This window comes from Coffea eugenioides, unplaced genomic scaffold (genome assembly GCF_003713205.1).
Source record: "Coffea eugenioides isolate CCC68of unplaced genomic scaffold, Ceug_1.0 ScVebR1_23;HRSCAF=104, whole genome shotgun sequence".
NCBI classification, from domain to species: Eukaryota; Viridiplantae; Streptophyta; class Magnoliopsida; order Gentianales; family Rubiaceae; genus Coffea; species Coffea eugenioides.
In genome coordinates this window covers 50,288-65,972 of record NW_020862884.1, presented here as the reverse complement: position 1 = coordinate 65,972, position 15,685 = coordinate 50,288, and the positions used below count along the sequence as shown (strand labels likewise).

The 15,685-nt window shown below is 45.2% G+C and overlaps 1 protein-coding gene across 1 annotated transcript; it reads left to right on the top strand.

Moving 5' to 3' along the window:
* The first annotated feature begins 8,274 nt into the window (after nt 1-8,274).
* On the top strand, nt 8,275-10,535 carry LOC113756541 (receptor kinase-like protein Xa21). The gene is made up of 2 exons (XM_027300179.1): nt 8,275-9,886; nt 10,132-10,535. The coding sequence occupies exons 1-2, from the start codon at nt 8,275-8,277 to the stop codon at nt 10,533-10,535; spliced, it is 2,016 nt and encodes a 671-aa protein (XP_027155980.1).
* The last annotated feature ends 5,150 nt before the right edge of the window (nt 10,536-15,685 follow it).

Here is a 15,685-nt window from a genome sequence, read left to right as displayed (position 1 = left end):
GGATTCCGACTGACCTGGCCGTCCACCACCTCAACATAGATCCCCGTTTCAAGCCGGTGAAGCAGAAGAAGATGAGCTTTGCCCCAAAAAGGAATGAGGTGATCAAGAGGGAGGTCGGCAATCTGCTGGACTCCAAGATCATTCTGGAGGTATACTACCCGACCTGGTTAGCCAATCCCGTTCTGGTTAAGAAGGAGGACCAGACCTGGAGGATGTGCGTGGACTTTACAGACCTCAATAAGACCTGCCCGAAGGACTGTTTCCCCTTGCCAAGGATTGACAAGTTAGTAGATTCAACTGTGGATTTTGACGTTCTGTGTTTCCTAGATGCTTTCAAGGGATACCACCAGATAGAGATGGTTGAGGAATATCGGGAGAAGACCTCCTTCATCACGGAGGAAGGAACTTACTGCTACCGAACCATGCCGTTCGGGCTAAAGAATGCGGGAGCTACCTACCAGCGCCTGATCAACAAATTATTTGCAAGTCAGATCGGCAGGAGCATGGAGGTCTACGTGGACGACATGATCGTTAAGAGTCGAACTGGTCGGTAGCTCGTTCCCGACCTGAGGGAAATCCTTAACATTCTGCGGGAAAGCCGGATGCCGCTGAACCCGAAGAAATGCACCTTCGGGGTCAGGTCGGGAAAGTTTCTGGGCTTCCTAGTCTCCCGAGAGGGTATCCGGGCCAACTCGGATAAGATTGGCCCCCCGAGGAGTGTCAAGGAGATCCAACGGCTCACGGGGAGGATGGACGCCCTGAATCGATTCCTCTCGCGCTCCGCGGTGAGGGGGCTACCCTTCTTTCGAGTCGTGAAAGCACCTAAGGACTTTCAGTGGACTGAGAAGTGCCAGGAGGCCTTTGCCGACCTAAAAGCATACCTGGCCGAACTACTCACCCTGACCGCCCCGGAGTCGGGGGAAACCCTGTTCCTATACTTGTCTGCTTGCAACGAGGCTGTCAGCGCGGTTTTGGTGCGGGAAGACAAGGGGGATCAGAGGCCCATATACTACGTCAGCCGTGCTTTACAAGGCCCGGAGATGCGCTACACGCCGGCAGAAAAATTAGTCCTCGCCCTGGTGCAAGCAGCCCGGAAGCTCCGGCCTTACTTCCAGACCCACAACATTGCAGTCATGACCGATCAGCCATTGCGACAAATACTCATAAAACCTGAGGTCTCGGGTAGGATGACCAAGTGGGCCGTCGAGCTGGCCGAGCACGACATCGGCTATCAGCTCCGCACCGCTATCAAAGCTCAGACCCTGGCAGACTTCCTCGTGGAGGGAGCCAGTCTGTCTGCGACTGAGCCGAGCTCTCTGACCGAGGAGGCAAGGCCGGAAGAGCCTTGGGTACTGTTTGTAGACGGGGCCTCGAGCAAGGAGGGGAGTGGAGCCGGCCTGCTGCTCATCTCACCCACCGGGGAAGAGTTGACCTACGCGCTCAGGTTCGACTTCTCGGCATCCAACAATGAGGCTGAGTACGAGGCCCTATTGACAGGGTTGCGGATAGCCCACCAGATGGGTGTAACCGCGATCAAGGTCCGGAGCGACTCTCAGCTCGTAGTCAACCAAGTCCACGGGGAATACGAGACCAAGGAGGACGTCATGAAGAAATATTTGGCCAAGGTACGAGAGGCGAGGGCCCTGTTTGACATTTTTAAGATCGAGAGGGTGCCGAGATCACAAAACAGGCGGGCGGACGCCCTGTCGAAATTGGCGTCCTCCTCGTTTGCCCACCTGTGCAAGGAAGTCCTAGTGGAGGTGGTCAAGCAAAAGAGCATTGATCAGGTACAGGTCTTGGCTATAGACAGCCCGGCCTCTTGGATGACGCCCCTCGTGGATTTCCTCAGCTCGGGTGACCTCCCCGCGAACAAAACCCCAGCTCGCCGACTCCAGCTCAGAGCTGCTAAGTACGCCTACGCTGGGGGGACCCTCTACAGGAGGTCGTACCTGTCCCCCTGGTTAAAGTGCGTAACTCCTGAGGAGGGCGACTACATCCTCCGTGAAGTCCACGAAGGATTATGCGCGGCGCATGTGGGATCCCCGGTACTGGCCAAAAAGTGCCTTCTCCTGAGCTACTATTGGCCCTCAGTTTTCCAGGATGCGGCAGCGCTGGTTCAGAAATGCCGAGCTTGTCAGGTGCACGCCCAGCTGCGCCACCTGCTAACTTGGGAGATGATCCCCATCCACAGTCCTTGGCCCTTTGCCCAGTGGGGGATAGACCTCCTGGGTCCCTTTCCCCGAGCTCCCGGAAGGTACGAGCACCTCGTGGTGGCCATCGACTATTTCACGAAGTGGATGGAGGCCGAACCCCTGGCCACTGTCTCTGGGAGGGCGATCCAGAAATTCTTCTGGAAGAACATAGTCTACCGCTTCGGGATCCCACATGTCTTGATATCTGACAATGGGCGGCAATTCAACGAAAACCCTTTTCGGAGTTGGTGCGCCGAGCTCGGGATCGGCCAACATTTCACCTCGGTAGGTCACCATCAGGCCAACGGCCAAGTGGAGAACTCCAATCGAACCATTCTGCAAGGATTTAAGACCAGGCTGGAACTGGCCCAGTCCAACTGGCTAGAAGAGCTTCCCAGTGTCCTCTGAACTTACCGCAGTACGCCAAGGACGGCCACCCACGAAACTCCGTTCTCCCTGACTTATGGGGCAGAAGCGGTAGTGCCGGCGGAGGTCGGCCTCCCCTCGCCTCGGACGCAGAACTTCGTTGCGGCAGCCAACGAAGAAGAACTGAGGTGTAACTTGGACGCACTAGAGGCCAAGCGCGAGGAAGCCGCAATCCGGATGGCTAAGTATAAAAGCCAGTTTGCCCGCTACCATAACGCAAAGGTGAGGAGCATGCAGTACCATCTGGGAGACCTTGTCTTAAGGAAGAACTCGGTCAGCCGAGCACATAGCTCCAACAAACTTGATCCGACTTGGGAAGGGCCGTACAGGGTCCTGGAAGCGAGCCGAGCCGGCTACTGCAAGCTTGCTAAATTAGATGGAGTGGAAATACCCCGCACTTGGCACTCCTCGAACTTGCGACTGTTCGTGGATTAGGTTGGGCCAGGGTGTCTTACTGTCTATTTTCCAGAATTCGTGTACAAGCTCGTCATTTAATAAATGTCAGACTTTTTCCTTTTACCAACAACCTTTAAGTTTTAAAGTTGAGGTCTTACACTAGCCCACTCAGACAATGCTAAGTGTCCTAGTGGGGGGCTGGAGGATGGTAATGGTGAGGGAAAAAGTGCTGGGAGGGCCTTTAAAGTTTGAGAATGGATGATCGACCCAGGAGGTCAGCACGACGTGAATTAATTCGATGGTCGGCCTCAAGAGGTCGGCACGACGTGAATTAATCCGATGCTCGGCCCCGAGGTCGGCACAGCTTAAAACCTTGGACTCAGTTTGTTAAAATTCAAGGATCGATGCTCGACCCCAAGAGGTCGGCACGACGTGAATTAATTCGATGCTCGACCCCAGGAGGTCGGCACAGCTTAAAACCTTGGATTCAGTTTGTTAAAATTCAAGGATCGATGCTCGGCCCCAAGAGGTCGGCATACGGCTTGGATTGCCAGAGTTCGACGCAAGCAAAGATTGAAAGTTAGAATTAGACCATTTTCATTGAGTGATGTTTCGCATGTACATTCAAAACCTATCTATTACAAAGCCTACCGAGCTACAAAAGGCAAGGAAAACCCATCTATGGACAGCTCGGCTCCTCTTTTGCCCGACTGGTCTCTTCTTGCTGACGACCTACTTGAGGCGGGAGCTGAAGGTACACCTTAAACATGTTGAGAGGCGTATGGTGAAGGCTGTTCAAAAAGATATCCAGGGGGATCAAGAGCACGGCTGGGGCATGGTCACATCTTTTTAAGAAGATGGAAAGGGTTTCTGGAGTGGCCGCTGCCCTAAACCACCGGCTCCTACCCGGAAGCCCTGCAGGGAGCCTTGTCCTCCTCCAATGGAACTTCCGCCAGCTCGGCCCCCACGTCGCTCCGGCCCACCAGGTCCTTCAGGGCGTGCCCCTTGCAGTACCCATCGAAGAGCCAGTCAAGCTTCTCCTCGGCGGCGGGATTGTAGTTCTTGAACGCGGCCAAGTAGAAGCCAGGCAAGTTGAGACTCTTCACCTGGTCCAGGGCCCGCGTGAAGTCGACCTGGAGGATGGGCTGGTTGAGGAGGGCCACGTCCTCAGCAAACTGCTCAGAGGAGACGAACTCCCGAACAGCCTTCTTGCGCTCCCGGCTGACAGTACCGGAGAGCTCAATAGCGTGGTCCTCCCTCAGCTTCGCCACGCCCTTCTTCTCCTCGTCCAGCTCGGACCGGGTGGAGGCGAGTTGGACCTGGGCCGCCTCCAGCTCCTTCTCGGCCTCGCCCAACCTGGCTTTAAGGGAGTCTGTCTCCTTAAGGGTCTGGGCGAGTTTCTGCCCTGCCTCCCGATTCTTCTTCTACAATTTCTCCAAGTCGGGAGACAGTTCGGAGAAGCGGGTTACCAGGGCAACACCGGCAGCATTGGCCTGAGAAGAGGAAAGAAGAAGTTAGCACATTGCGTTACTTAGAAGCAGGAGCACAACTGGCCTAAGGGATGGGGAACCTACCTGGGCTTAGGCGGTGAAGTACATGTCCTGGAGCTCGGATGGGCTCGCCAGGTCCATCCACCTCCTGTCCCGCGGGAGGACCGAGCCCGTGACCAGCTCGCGAGCCATCTCGGGAAACTGGGTTCGGTCATTGATAGAGAGCCCTCCGGATGGGTAGAAGTGGCGAGAGTCGTGCATGGAGGGGGTCTGGCCCGGCTTTAGGGGGGTCACGTGGCGGAAATGCCACAAGCTCGGGGATGGCATCTCCCAGGTGTGCTCCTCCGCAGAGCCAATCCCCAGGTGGACGGGGCCCCCCGACATCAGCAGGGGAGGGCGCTGCCCTGGAGCTGGCATGGGTTTCTTCCCGGGTTGGGAGGCTCGTCCCCTCGACCCCTCTTCTGCCCCGTCGCCTTCTTTTTGCTGGCGGCTTGCTTGGAGGGGGAGGAAGAGTGAGGCGTTTCCCTCGGAGGGGCTGAGCTGCCCCCAGGAGCTGGGGAGGCCTCCTTGGCAGCCTCCTGCTGTGGAGTTGGAGTGATTGGCATGGGGGGCTCGCCCAACAGTTTGGAAAGTCTCCTCACTGCAACACATACCACCAGGTCAGTCTGGAACAGATTAATAAGAACACAGAAAAGGCAACAAACTACAGGGACAGAGCTGGCGTTACAGGCGTCGAGGTCGGTTGGGGAGGGCACCACCTCTCCCGGGGACCCGGATAATGTCCCCATCAGCCCAGCCGCAGAAATCTGCTCGGTGGAGAATTTGGCGGCATAGAGTTTCGCCTTAGAGCTCACCAGTTGGCCGAGGGCCTCAGGGTCCAGGTCCTCCGGACAGGGGTTGGTGTCGACCTCCCCGACCTTCCACACGTTCGGAGGAAAGCTCGTGGATTTTACAAAGAAGAAGTCCCCCTTCCAATTTTTTATGGAAGTAGGGACCCCATAGAGTAGGTCCTGGGTGCCCTTTTCCCCCCGAACCTGGCTAGCGCCTCGGCGGGAGAAGTAGTACCACCCAGGGAGAGAGACCTTGAGGATATAAGAGGCCCGGAAGAGGGAAAGAGAGTAGGGAATAGAGCAGATCTGGCAGTAGATCAGGAATCCGGTGATGATCTTGATCGAATTGGGGTGGACTTGGGTGATCCTGAGCCCCCAATAGCTCAAGATCTCGGACAGGGCTGAAGGAGTGGGGAGCCAGAGCCCTGCGAGCAGCTGCTCCCTGTAGATGGCCACGAAGCCGGGGGAGGTCGGCTGGCTCGGTCGTCCGGCCGGCAGCCCTCGGCTCGAAGGCCGGAGGTATGGAAAAGGATCTGACCAGCCCGGCAACCCCCTGGGGTGAGAGGGTGACCTCTTGCTGGTCAGGCCCGCCATAGTTAAATTCAGGGTCATCCCCCTGCTCGGGAGCAGGGGTCCCCTTGGAGGAGTCCCGGTCCTCACCAGCCCCTCACTGGGCTCCGCCAAGAGAATCATATGGGGACTGGGGGGAAGGAATGGAAGTGGCTTGTTGCTCGATGAAGGCATCGAGCTCGACCGCCTCTTCCAAGATTCGGGCAAAAGGGGAACGGGCGGATGGAGAACTCATGATGACTATGGGCTCGAATAGGTCGGGATTGGAAGCAGAAGAGGAAGAAAGAGGAGGAGGTGAGGATGAAGAGGAAGGCGAGGATGAAGATGAAGAAGAGATGATAATCCTAGGAGCTCTACGCTGGGCAGGAATCTGAGATGCGGTGGAGGTCACGTCGGAGTTATCCGATATAAAAAACAGAAAATGGCAGAAGAAGGAAGATAGCAAGGAAGGAAGGAAGGAAAGAGGACTTACTGATGAATGGAGTAAGAGAAGATGGTAGGATCGCCGGAATCTGGACACTTGGAGCCGGAAGGTTTGTTGCTGGGATTTCTGGAAATGACAAAGTGCACGAGGAAGAAAAATTGGCAAATAGGGTCGGATGGAATTTAGTAACCCCTATTTATAGGGGAGGAAATGGGGGAAAAACGGTTCACTCGAATTTAAACCGTCCCATGTGAATGCATTTAATAGTGGTACGGAGACCGAAGAGACGCGACAACTGAAAGGACACGGGCGCAGCTTCTCAGTAACGGCACTGTACTAGAGGTGACCCTGGCAGAGTAGTGCGCAGCGCTGGTCTCCCACGTGGCAGGGGTATAGATTAGGTCTGCCTGGAAGCCCTACCTAATCTAGGGGGTTAGTGCAGAGGCCCCGTCCTAGGCCCTGACGCGTGGCAGCCCAGGGCGACCTGAGCTGGACTTGGACCCCGGGCCTATGGGGACCAGCCCACGCCGCGCAGCCGCTAGGGCTCCAGAGAGCTATCCCGCAGAGGGCGGGGAGAATCCCCCTCAGCGCGGGATTGATACTATTGAGGGCAAGTCCCGAATCGTACGGAGGTCGGGCTCTCGGACAGGTATAAATGGTAACACACACCAACTACGCAATGTACGCTCACTATTGGCTAAATTACTCCCGACTGTTTACCTCCCGTGAACCTGACTCACCGGAAAACTAACTTGATCGTCGGAGTGCCCTCGGGAACCACCTCGGGGCTCCCCTGACAGTCTTCCTATTGCTTTGCAGGGACGGACCAACTCTTCCCATCAACACGCCGAGCTCATCAGATCAGCTCGGTCCGGGGAAGCTCAGCGCTTCTTCACCATGAACCTTTCAGTAAGCCATGTTTCAGCTTCTAAACAATTTCAAAATGAGACAGATCGTCTTGCTCTGCTTGAATTCAAGAATCAGATATACGATGATCCCTTTGGAGTCCTGAATTCCTGGAACCATTCACAACACCATTGTCACTGGGAAGGAGTCACATGCAGTGCCCGACATCAAAGGGTCATGGCCTTGACTCTAAGGCATAAGCAATTGTCTGGAACCATATCTCCTCATGTCGGAAATCTAAGCTTCATGAGGTTCATCCAACTTGGGGAGAATCAATTCCATGATGGGATTCCACAAGAATTCGGTCGCCTCCTCAGGCTAAGAGTCTTGAACCTGTCAAGTAATGCACTCGGTGGAAAGATCCCAGTAAACTTGAGCTACTGCTTAGAGTTGATAGATATTAGGCTAACGGGGAACAATCTAGAAAGGAAAATTCTGATTGATCAACTGAGCAATTTGAAGAACTTAAAGGAATATTTTTTAGCATAAACAATTTGACGAGAGAGATTCCCTCTTCCATTGGGAACTTATCATCATCATTGATCGGACTCAGCGTTGCATTCAACAATCTGGAGGGAAGTTTGCCTATGGAGATGGAGCTCTTCAAAAGGTTGGTTAAATTATATCTTGCAGAAAATAAACTATCTGGTATAATCCCTGCCTCCATCTTTAATAGTTCAGCCATTACTGTCATTTCAGTGGCCGGCAATTCCTTTCATGGCAATCTCCCAATGGGTCTCACCCTACCAAATCTACAAATGTTGTATGTCGGGGGGAACAATTTCTCTGGAAACTTTCCCACTTCAATCACCAATGTTTCTGGGCTTGAGGAACTTGATCTTTCCCGCAATAAGTTTGCCGGTCAAGTTCCAGCTAATTTAGGAGATCTGACAAATCTTCAACTTTTAAATCTTGAATACAACCTCTTCAGCAGTAATTCAACTGGAGACTAAGATTTTATTGCATCATTGACCAACTGCAGTGATCTAAGCGTTTTTTCGTTGAGTTACAATAAATTTGGAGGTAATATACCTAGAGTCATGGCCAATCTCTCAAAACAACTCACTGAATTGTACCTGGAAGGAAATCGACTGTCAGGGACCATTCCAGAAGGATTTGGAAATCTTGTCAACCTGGTTATACTTGACCTTGAAGAAAACTCACCTTCTGGTGTCATTCCAAGTGATTTTGGCAAATTACAAAATTTGCAACATCTGCATTTTGACAATAATCAATTTTCAGGACAGATAGTCTCTCCCCTATGCAACAACACCAATCTGTACTATCTGGACTTATCATTTAACCAGTTTGAAGGGGGCAATATATTTGACAATGTTCTTATGAACTGTCAAAATTTGCAATATCTGGATATATCTCACAACAACTTCACTGGAATTATATCACCACATTTTTTGCAGATGCACTCATCACTGATTGGTATGGGATTAAGTGAAAATTCTTTTACTGGTTCTCTACCTCCTGAAGTTGGAAAGCTTATACATTTGGTGGATTTCAATGTTTCCCACAACCAATTTTCTGGAGATTTACCCATATCACTTGCTGATTGTTCAATTCTGGAGAATCTTTTTATGCAGGCCAATTTTTTCCAAGGAACAATTCCACCAAATTTGGCTTCTTGGAAGAGCATCCAGCAATTAGACCTTTCAAGTAATAATTTGACTGGACCAATACCAAAAGAACTTGAGAAGCTTCAATTTTTTAGGTACTTAAACCTTTCCTACAACGACATTGAGGGCGAGATACCAAACACAGGGATTTTCAGCAATGCGAGTCAAATATCACTGATTGGCAACAACAAACTCTGTGGAGGCATTCCAGAATTGGAGTTCCCACCTTGCCCAGTGATTAAGGGGAAAAACAGAGGAAAGCTTAAGGTTATCATATTGCTATCCATTGTTTTACCCGGAACGCTTCTGGTTCTTGGTATATTGTTGTTATATTTCTTGGTACATCGAAAAAGAGAAAGAAGGCTGGTGGTTGGATTCTCTAGCATGCCCAAAAGAGTCGATAAGCTCTTGCGAATTTCTTACCATGAACTTCATCGTGCAACTTCAGGATTTTCTCCAGAAAACTTAATTGGTTCAGGAAATTTTGGAGCTGTCTACAAAGGAAGGCTAGAAAAACATGGCAACAAGCTTGTAGCAGTCAAAGTTTTTGATCTTCAAAAGAACGGGGCTTCAAAAAGTTTTAAGGCCGAGTGCAAAGCATTGGGAACGATTCGCCACAGAAACCTCGTTTCTATCGTGAGTTATTGCTCCAGTATTGATTCCAAGGGTGATGAATTCAAAGCTCTAATCTATGAGTTCATGGAAAATGGAAATCTGGACCTGTGGCTGCATCCTTCAGAGACAACTGATCAGGCAACAAGCTCAAGAAGTCTTAATCTTCTTCAGAAGCTAAATATTGCAATTGATGTGGCTTCAGCATTGCAATATCTTCACGACCACTGCGAAGCTGAGATTGTTCACTGTGATCTAAAACCAAGTAACATTGTTCTTGACAGTGATCTTGTTGCTCATGTGGGTGATTTTGGATTGGCAAGGCTTCTCCCAAAACCCGTCAACACTTCTTCCGAGCAAAGAACCAGCAGTACCGTTGCCATAAAAGGATCAATCGGTTATGCAGCTCCAGGTAATTGTAATTTACAACCTTTTTATGGTCAAGATGTTATTTAATTATTTTTAATTTTTTATTATAATTACTATGAGATCTCTAATCACCGATGCATAGTAGCTAATTTTAATTAAGTCATTTCGTTCTAAAAGAAGGTCCATTATGCCCCAATCTAACATTTGATTAATTTTAATCACTTAGTTTTTTTTTTATAGTTTTTCTTTTACTACCCAATAATAATATGTCTAGAAACAAAATCTTAGAGTATGGAATGGGTCTTGTGGCATCAACTCAGGGGGATGTCTACAGCTACGGTATTCTTTTGCTAGAGATGATTACAAGAAGGAGGCCAACAGATGATATATTCGTGGGTGACCTTGATCTACATAACTATGTTAATGGGGCTTTGCATGAACGAGTTTCTGAGATAGTGGACCCGTTGCTTCTTCTTGAAGGAGATGGAAACAGAAAAATGACTCCTGGAGGGCAAAATAGCAATGGTGGAAAAGAGATGGAGTGCATTATTTCCCTGCTGAAAATTGGACTCAAGTGCTCTGCAAGATTGCCAAATGATAGGATGCATATGAATGAAGTTGTCAGAAAATTACATCTCATTAAGGATGTTTTCCTTGGTGTCAGGGTGCATCAAGAAAATCTTGAAGGTTAATATCTACAGGTATACACAAGAATTTAACACTGCCCGCAAGTTGAAGTCCATTTTTTCTATATTAGGTAAAAAATTTTATTCTAGACATAGGCTTGCAAGCTAATTCGTTCTACCAGTCAAAAATCTATTCCAGTCCAAAAAAAAAAAAGAAAAAAAAATCAAAAGCTATGTGTTGTGCTTACAAGCATGGAAAAAGATGGCTTCTCAAACTAATGCATGAATTCTTGATTTGCAGCTGCTTACAGGTCTAAATCTCCAAGCTGAAGTTGTTAATCCGGAGAGCTAATAAAGAAGACACCTTTGGCTTTTTATTTGAAAAAAAATATATAAATGGATGATTCAAACATATTCTTATAGTCTTTCTTTATAAGAAGTAGATGTTCTTGGAGGCAGTCAATTGGCTCAATTCTGCTTGAACCTCTTAATGCTTCCTTATTATGCTTGAATAATATGCAATACATTAAACTTACAATGCATAGTCTTGCTCCCAGTTTCTTTGAATTTTGATTTTGCTACTGTATGAAATTTCAGTTACTATCAGAACAACATAAGGGGATAAAAGGTGAGGATCAATTGTACAATAAATTCATATGTTCCCTTATTACAATATCCATATATTGCTCAATTAAGTCACCTTGCCTCTTAAAGCTATGGATCTAGCCATGGTGGGGCTCATACTTTTATGCCATATCTTGATGATTTTGAATGTAAAATGTTAGTAGGGCCTAGTAAATAACCTAGGCAATATTGGGTTGTTGGTTTTTTAGGGCGGAAACTAAGAAAAAACACCTGTCGCGCCCCTTTTTTGAAATTAAAAATCAATGTGTTATAAAAATGAATTTTTGGATTAACTTTGATTGGAAAATGAATTTTTTATTTAAAGAGAAAATAAGCAAAGAAAATGGGCCTAAATGGGACTTAAAAGTGTGACGGTTTTGGCCCCAAAATAATAGTTTAAAAAAGGTTTTAAATGAAAAATCGGAGTTGCCACTTGATATTGAGTTAAGGTGTACCAAGTCACCTAAAATGAATTTTAAAATAAAAGTAGAGAAAAACCCTTTTTAAACGACTCCAAGTTTTCGAAAATTAGAGAAAAGTATTCGGGAGTCACATTTGAGGAAAGGGAAGGCAAGGATAAAATACAAGGCACCCTTTCAACCTAACCAAGGTTGGTTGCGTGATTTTGTCAAAGATTTTCTTATTTTAACCTAAGAATTTATCACATTTGGACGTACTATATGAATGCAAACCCTAGACCTAATGTATCGGGGTCAACATGTCTTTTCGAATTTTAGTTGGTGCAAATCGCATTAATTATAATGCCCAAAAGTAATTATTTGAAGAAGTCACGAATGTGCAAAATATGAGATTCGAAGAAAAGAAAAGAAAATAATGATTATACAAATATACATGACCTAGAGAAATGCATCATAACGGGTGCGGGAGGCTAATACTCGTGACTTCAATGTTCCCTTTAATAGAGGGAATACGAGCATGCTAAGGCTAAAAAGCCAAATTCGTTCACATCCCATATTCAAGGGGTATTCCTATCTAATCAAGCAAATAATCTAACATAGTTTCTAATTTTCCCCTAAGTGAAATGCAAGTCTAATTTCATGTTACATACATAGGGATAGTAATATACATATAGGGGAAAATATGGGGTAAGGGATATACGTATAAGGAGGGATATCATGCAAAAATGATAGAAGAAAAACCCTAAAAATTGGAATTATGCATGAAAATGTGATGTTTTATCTCACAAGCATGATCTAAAGCGTGGATGGGTTCCTAAGGGTCTAGCGTTGGACTAGCCCATATCTACAAGTTCTCACTAGTGTTGGACTAGTGAGATCGGGAAAAAAATGGGTCTCAACTAGCATTGGACTAGTGAGAAATCAAGAATAGAACCACAACTAGCGTTGGACTAGTGTGGTGACGACACGCATTTATTACAGTCTAATAAATCAGATAAAGCATAATAAAGCAAATAAACACATAAAACACATAGCATATAGGCATGATATCTAGATGCAAATCCTAAGAAACCGAGCAACACATAGCATGCAAAACACACAAGCAATTAAAGCAAATAAAACCCTAACTATTACACTTGGGGCCCTAACTACAATCTAAGGGTGAGGAAGGAATAAAATAAATAAATAAATTCCTAATTATTACATATTCTATCTAAATGCAGATCTTGAACCCCCTAACTATTACAACTTGGCATTTGAGTGCCTTTCAAATAATCAAAATTAAATTAAAAAATATATATACAAAATCAAAACAATAAATAAATTAAATAAAAACATTCAAAAGGGCATGCAATTACACATAAAAGTCACATAATGACACATAAGATCAATTAAAGTCAAAATAAGGGACGGAGTGTACGTCCTTTGAGTTGATGCCCTAAATGAAACGAAAATACTTATTTACCGTATCCAGAATGGCGTCCCTTTCTCTTCGCCTCCTTCATTCTGCGTGCACGAGAGCGAGAATGAATCTTTGTCGGTTTTCTAATAATAAACCCATCCTTGACCAATTTCCTAATGTTTTGCCTGGAATTGGCCATGGAGATTTCGCTGACTTCATTAGGGTCAAGCCACACCTTTCCCTTCCCGCACTTGAGTACGCTTGCTGCTAAGCGCTTCTAAAGCTTCAGCAACACCATTTTTCCTCCTCTCTGTATCTCTCCTTCTCTTTTGATTCTTCTTGCTCCCCTTTTCCTCTGTTCTTGCAACTCTGTTTTCCTTTGCTTTGTTTTTCTTTTTCAGCCGAAGCCTCTTGCCCTCTGTTTTCCTTCTTTTTCTTTTTAGTTTCTTCCTCCTCTCTTCTGTTTTCCTTTTTCCTTCGTCTACCTCTCTTTTCTTGCCTTTCCAGATTCCCTGTTGTTCCCCCTTGTGCTGTTTTTTTTTTTTTGCTCGTTGCTTGGTTCCACCTCCCTCGCTCAGTCCCCCCCTGTTTCTCCCTTTTGCTAACCCTTTTTCCTTTGCTTCGTTTCCCAGTCGCCCGAAGTTCTTCCTCCCTTTTTCCAGATTTTCCAAGCCCTTTTTCTTCTAACTCTCTCGGTCTCTCCCTTTTTTTTTTGCTCTCTTAGTTTTCCTTCCCAGCCGCCGTCCGCCGCCAACTTCCTTTCCTGTGTTTTCCTCCCCAGCCCTAGACCTTTCTTTCTTAGCCTCCCGTAGCTCCCTTCTTACCCTAGCCGCCCAAAGCCCTCAATCTTTTTATTTTTCTTTGTGTTTTTCTTTCCAATTTTTCTAAGACTCCCAAATGTCTAGACACCTCACCTTCTAGGTGTTGTGTTGTCAAAGACACAAAAGGACACTTGTCCCCATTGCATGTCCCCCACTTGTCTAATAATCCCCCCATACACATGTCTTCTCATTTTATTTATTTATTATATATTTTTCAAAAATAATTTAGGTAAACAAACATAACAAATTAACTCCTAATTGCAAATGCATTGCACAATTTTCAGAAATTGAATCTAAAGGATCAAAGACAAATTTTTGAATTTTTTGTGAAAACTTTACCCTTTTTTAGACATTTAATGCTAAAAATATCTTAGAAATAAAATGAAACTAATGAACCTAATTTATAAAAATGAGTAGAAATGAATACAAACTATCATTTAATCAATTAAAATAAAATAAGAATAAATAATAAATAATAAAAATTTGGTGTCTACAACACCTTAGTGTTACAAAAAAAAAAAAAGAAAAAAGAGCTTATAAGAGACTTGTATTAAAGATGAAAAATGAGATTATGTTTTACATTCATTAGCTCACTATTTATAGTAATTACATGAAACAAACTAGCAAAATATCCAACTAACAATTATCTTAAAATCTCAATAAAACATAATATTATTCTACTAGCAAATCTTAGCTAATATATTTGTTAACAAACCAACATGATCTTTGGTTAACAAATATCCTTATTCTTCTAATAACTAATTTTAGATTCAATATATGTAGGAAAAGTTTTTCAATATCCTAAAACGGAGCAATATCCTAAAAGTTTTCTAAAAACACCCCAAAAAATAGCTAAATTATTTTGATATGAAACATAATTTAGCAAAATCTGTAGGAAAAGTTGGCATATCTCAACACTCCTCCTTGCTACTTTTGTTGTAGATTTTGAATTATCTTCTCAAATCTTTGAATCTTGTTTTGGACGAGACTTTTGTAAGAAGTTCTGCAATTGATGATTAGCCTTGCAATGAACTTCTTCCTTTGGGTTTTTATGCAAGCTAAATATTAGTCTTGCAACAAACCACTTCTTTTGTCTTCTCATGCTCAACTCCACATAAAAAATGATTTTTTTTTTATATTTCCAAATAACCTTCTCATAGGTTTAAAGTGGAACATCCTTTGACGACATTTTGAATCTATACAGAAAATATGAAATTCTGCATGGTCGTCATTTTGTCATCACCATCAAAATTTGTAGACTCAAAAATAGCAATATTATAATCTTGATAAATATCCGGAATCAATTTGATACCTCCTGACTTATCAATGATCTCCTCCTGAATTTTTTCACGATCTGAATTCTTGATTTCATCATCATGTTCCACTTTAGAATTGTCAAAATCTGACCAATTCATAGTGTAACTTTTTCTTTTTATGTTAATTGAGAATAATTTATTCTCAATCAAATCATTAGCCATTATCCTTGCGAAAACGGCATCAAAAACTGATATGTGAATGCTAGCCTTAGATCTTTGTCTAACTGCAACTCTGTGGTTCTAATTTGTGTATCTATCAGCTCTTCAAATGCTGGTGAAACAAAATTCATCTCCACCATATCCAGTAGATCATTGACTACCAAAATTTTATGTCCAAATTTGGTAAGTTTCACCACTAAAAGTTGAAACATTTGACAAAAAATTCTTTCCTGTCATGGCTTTGAACTTATAAAGGATCCTCACCAATGCACTCACTATAAAAAAAAAAAAAAAGACTCAAGGCCCTTAAGATATAGGCTCTGGATACCACTTTGTTGGTTTTTTGGGGTATGAACTAAGAAACAACATCTTAGTGTTACAAAAAAAAACTTATAAGAGACTTGTATTAAAAATGGAAAATGAGCTTATGTTCTACATTCATCAACTCACTATTTATAGTGATTACATGAAACAA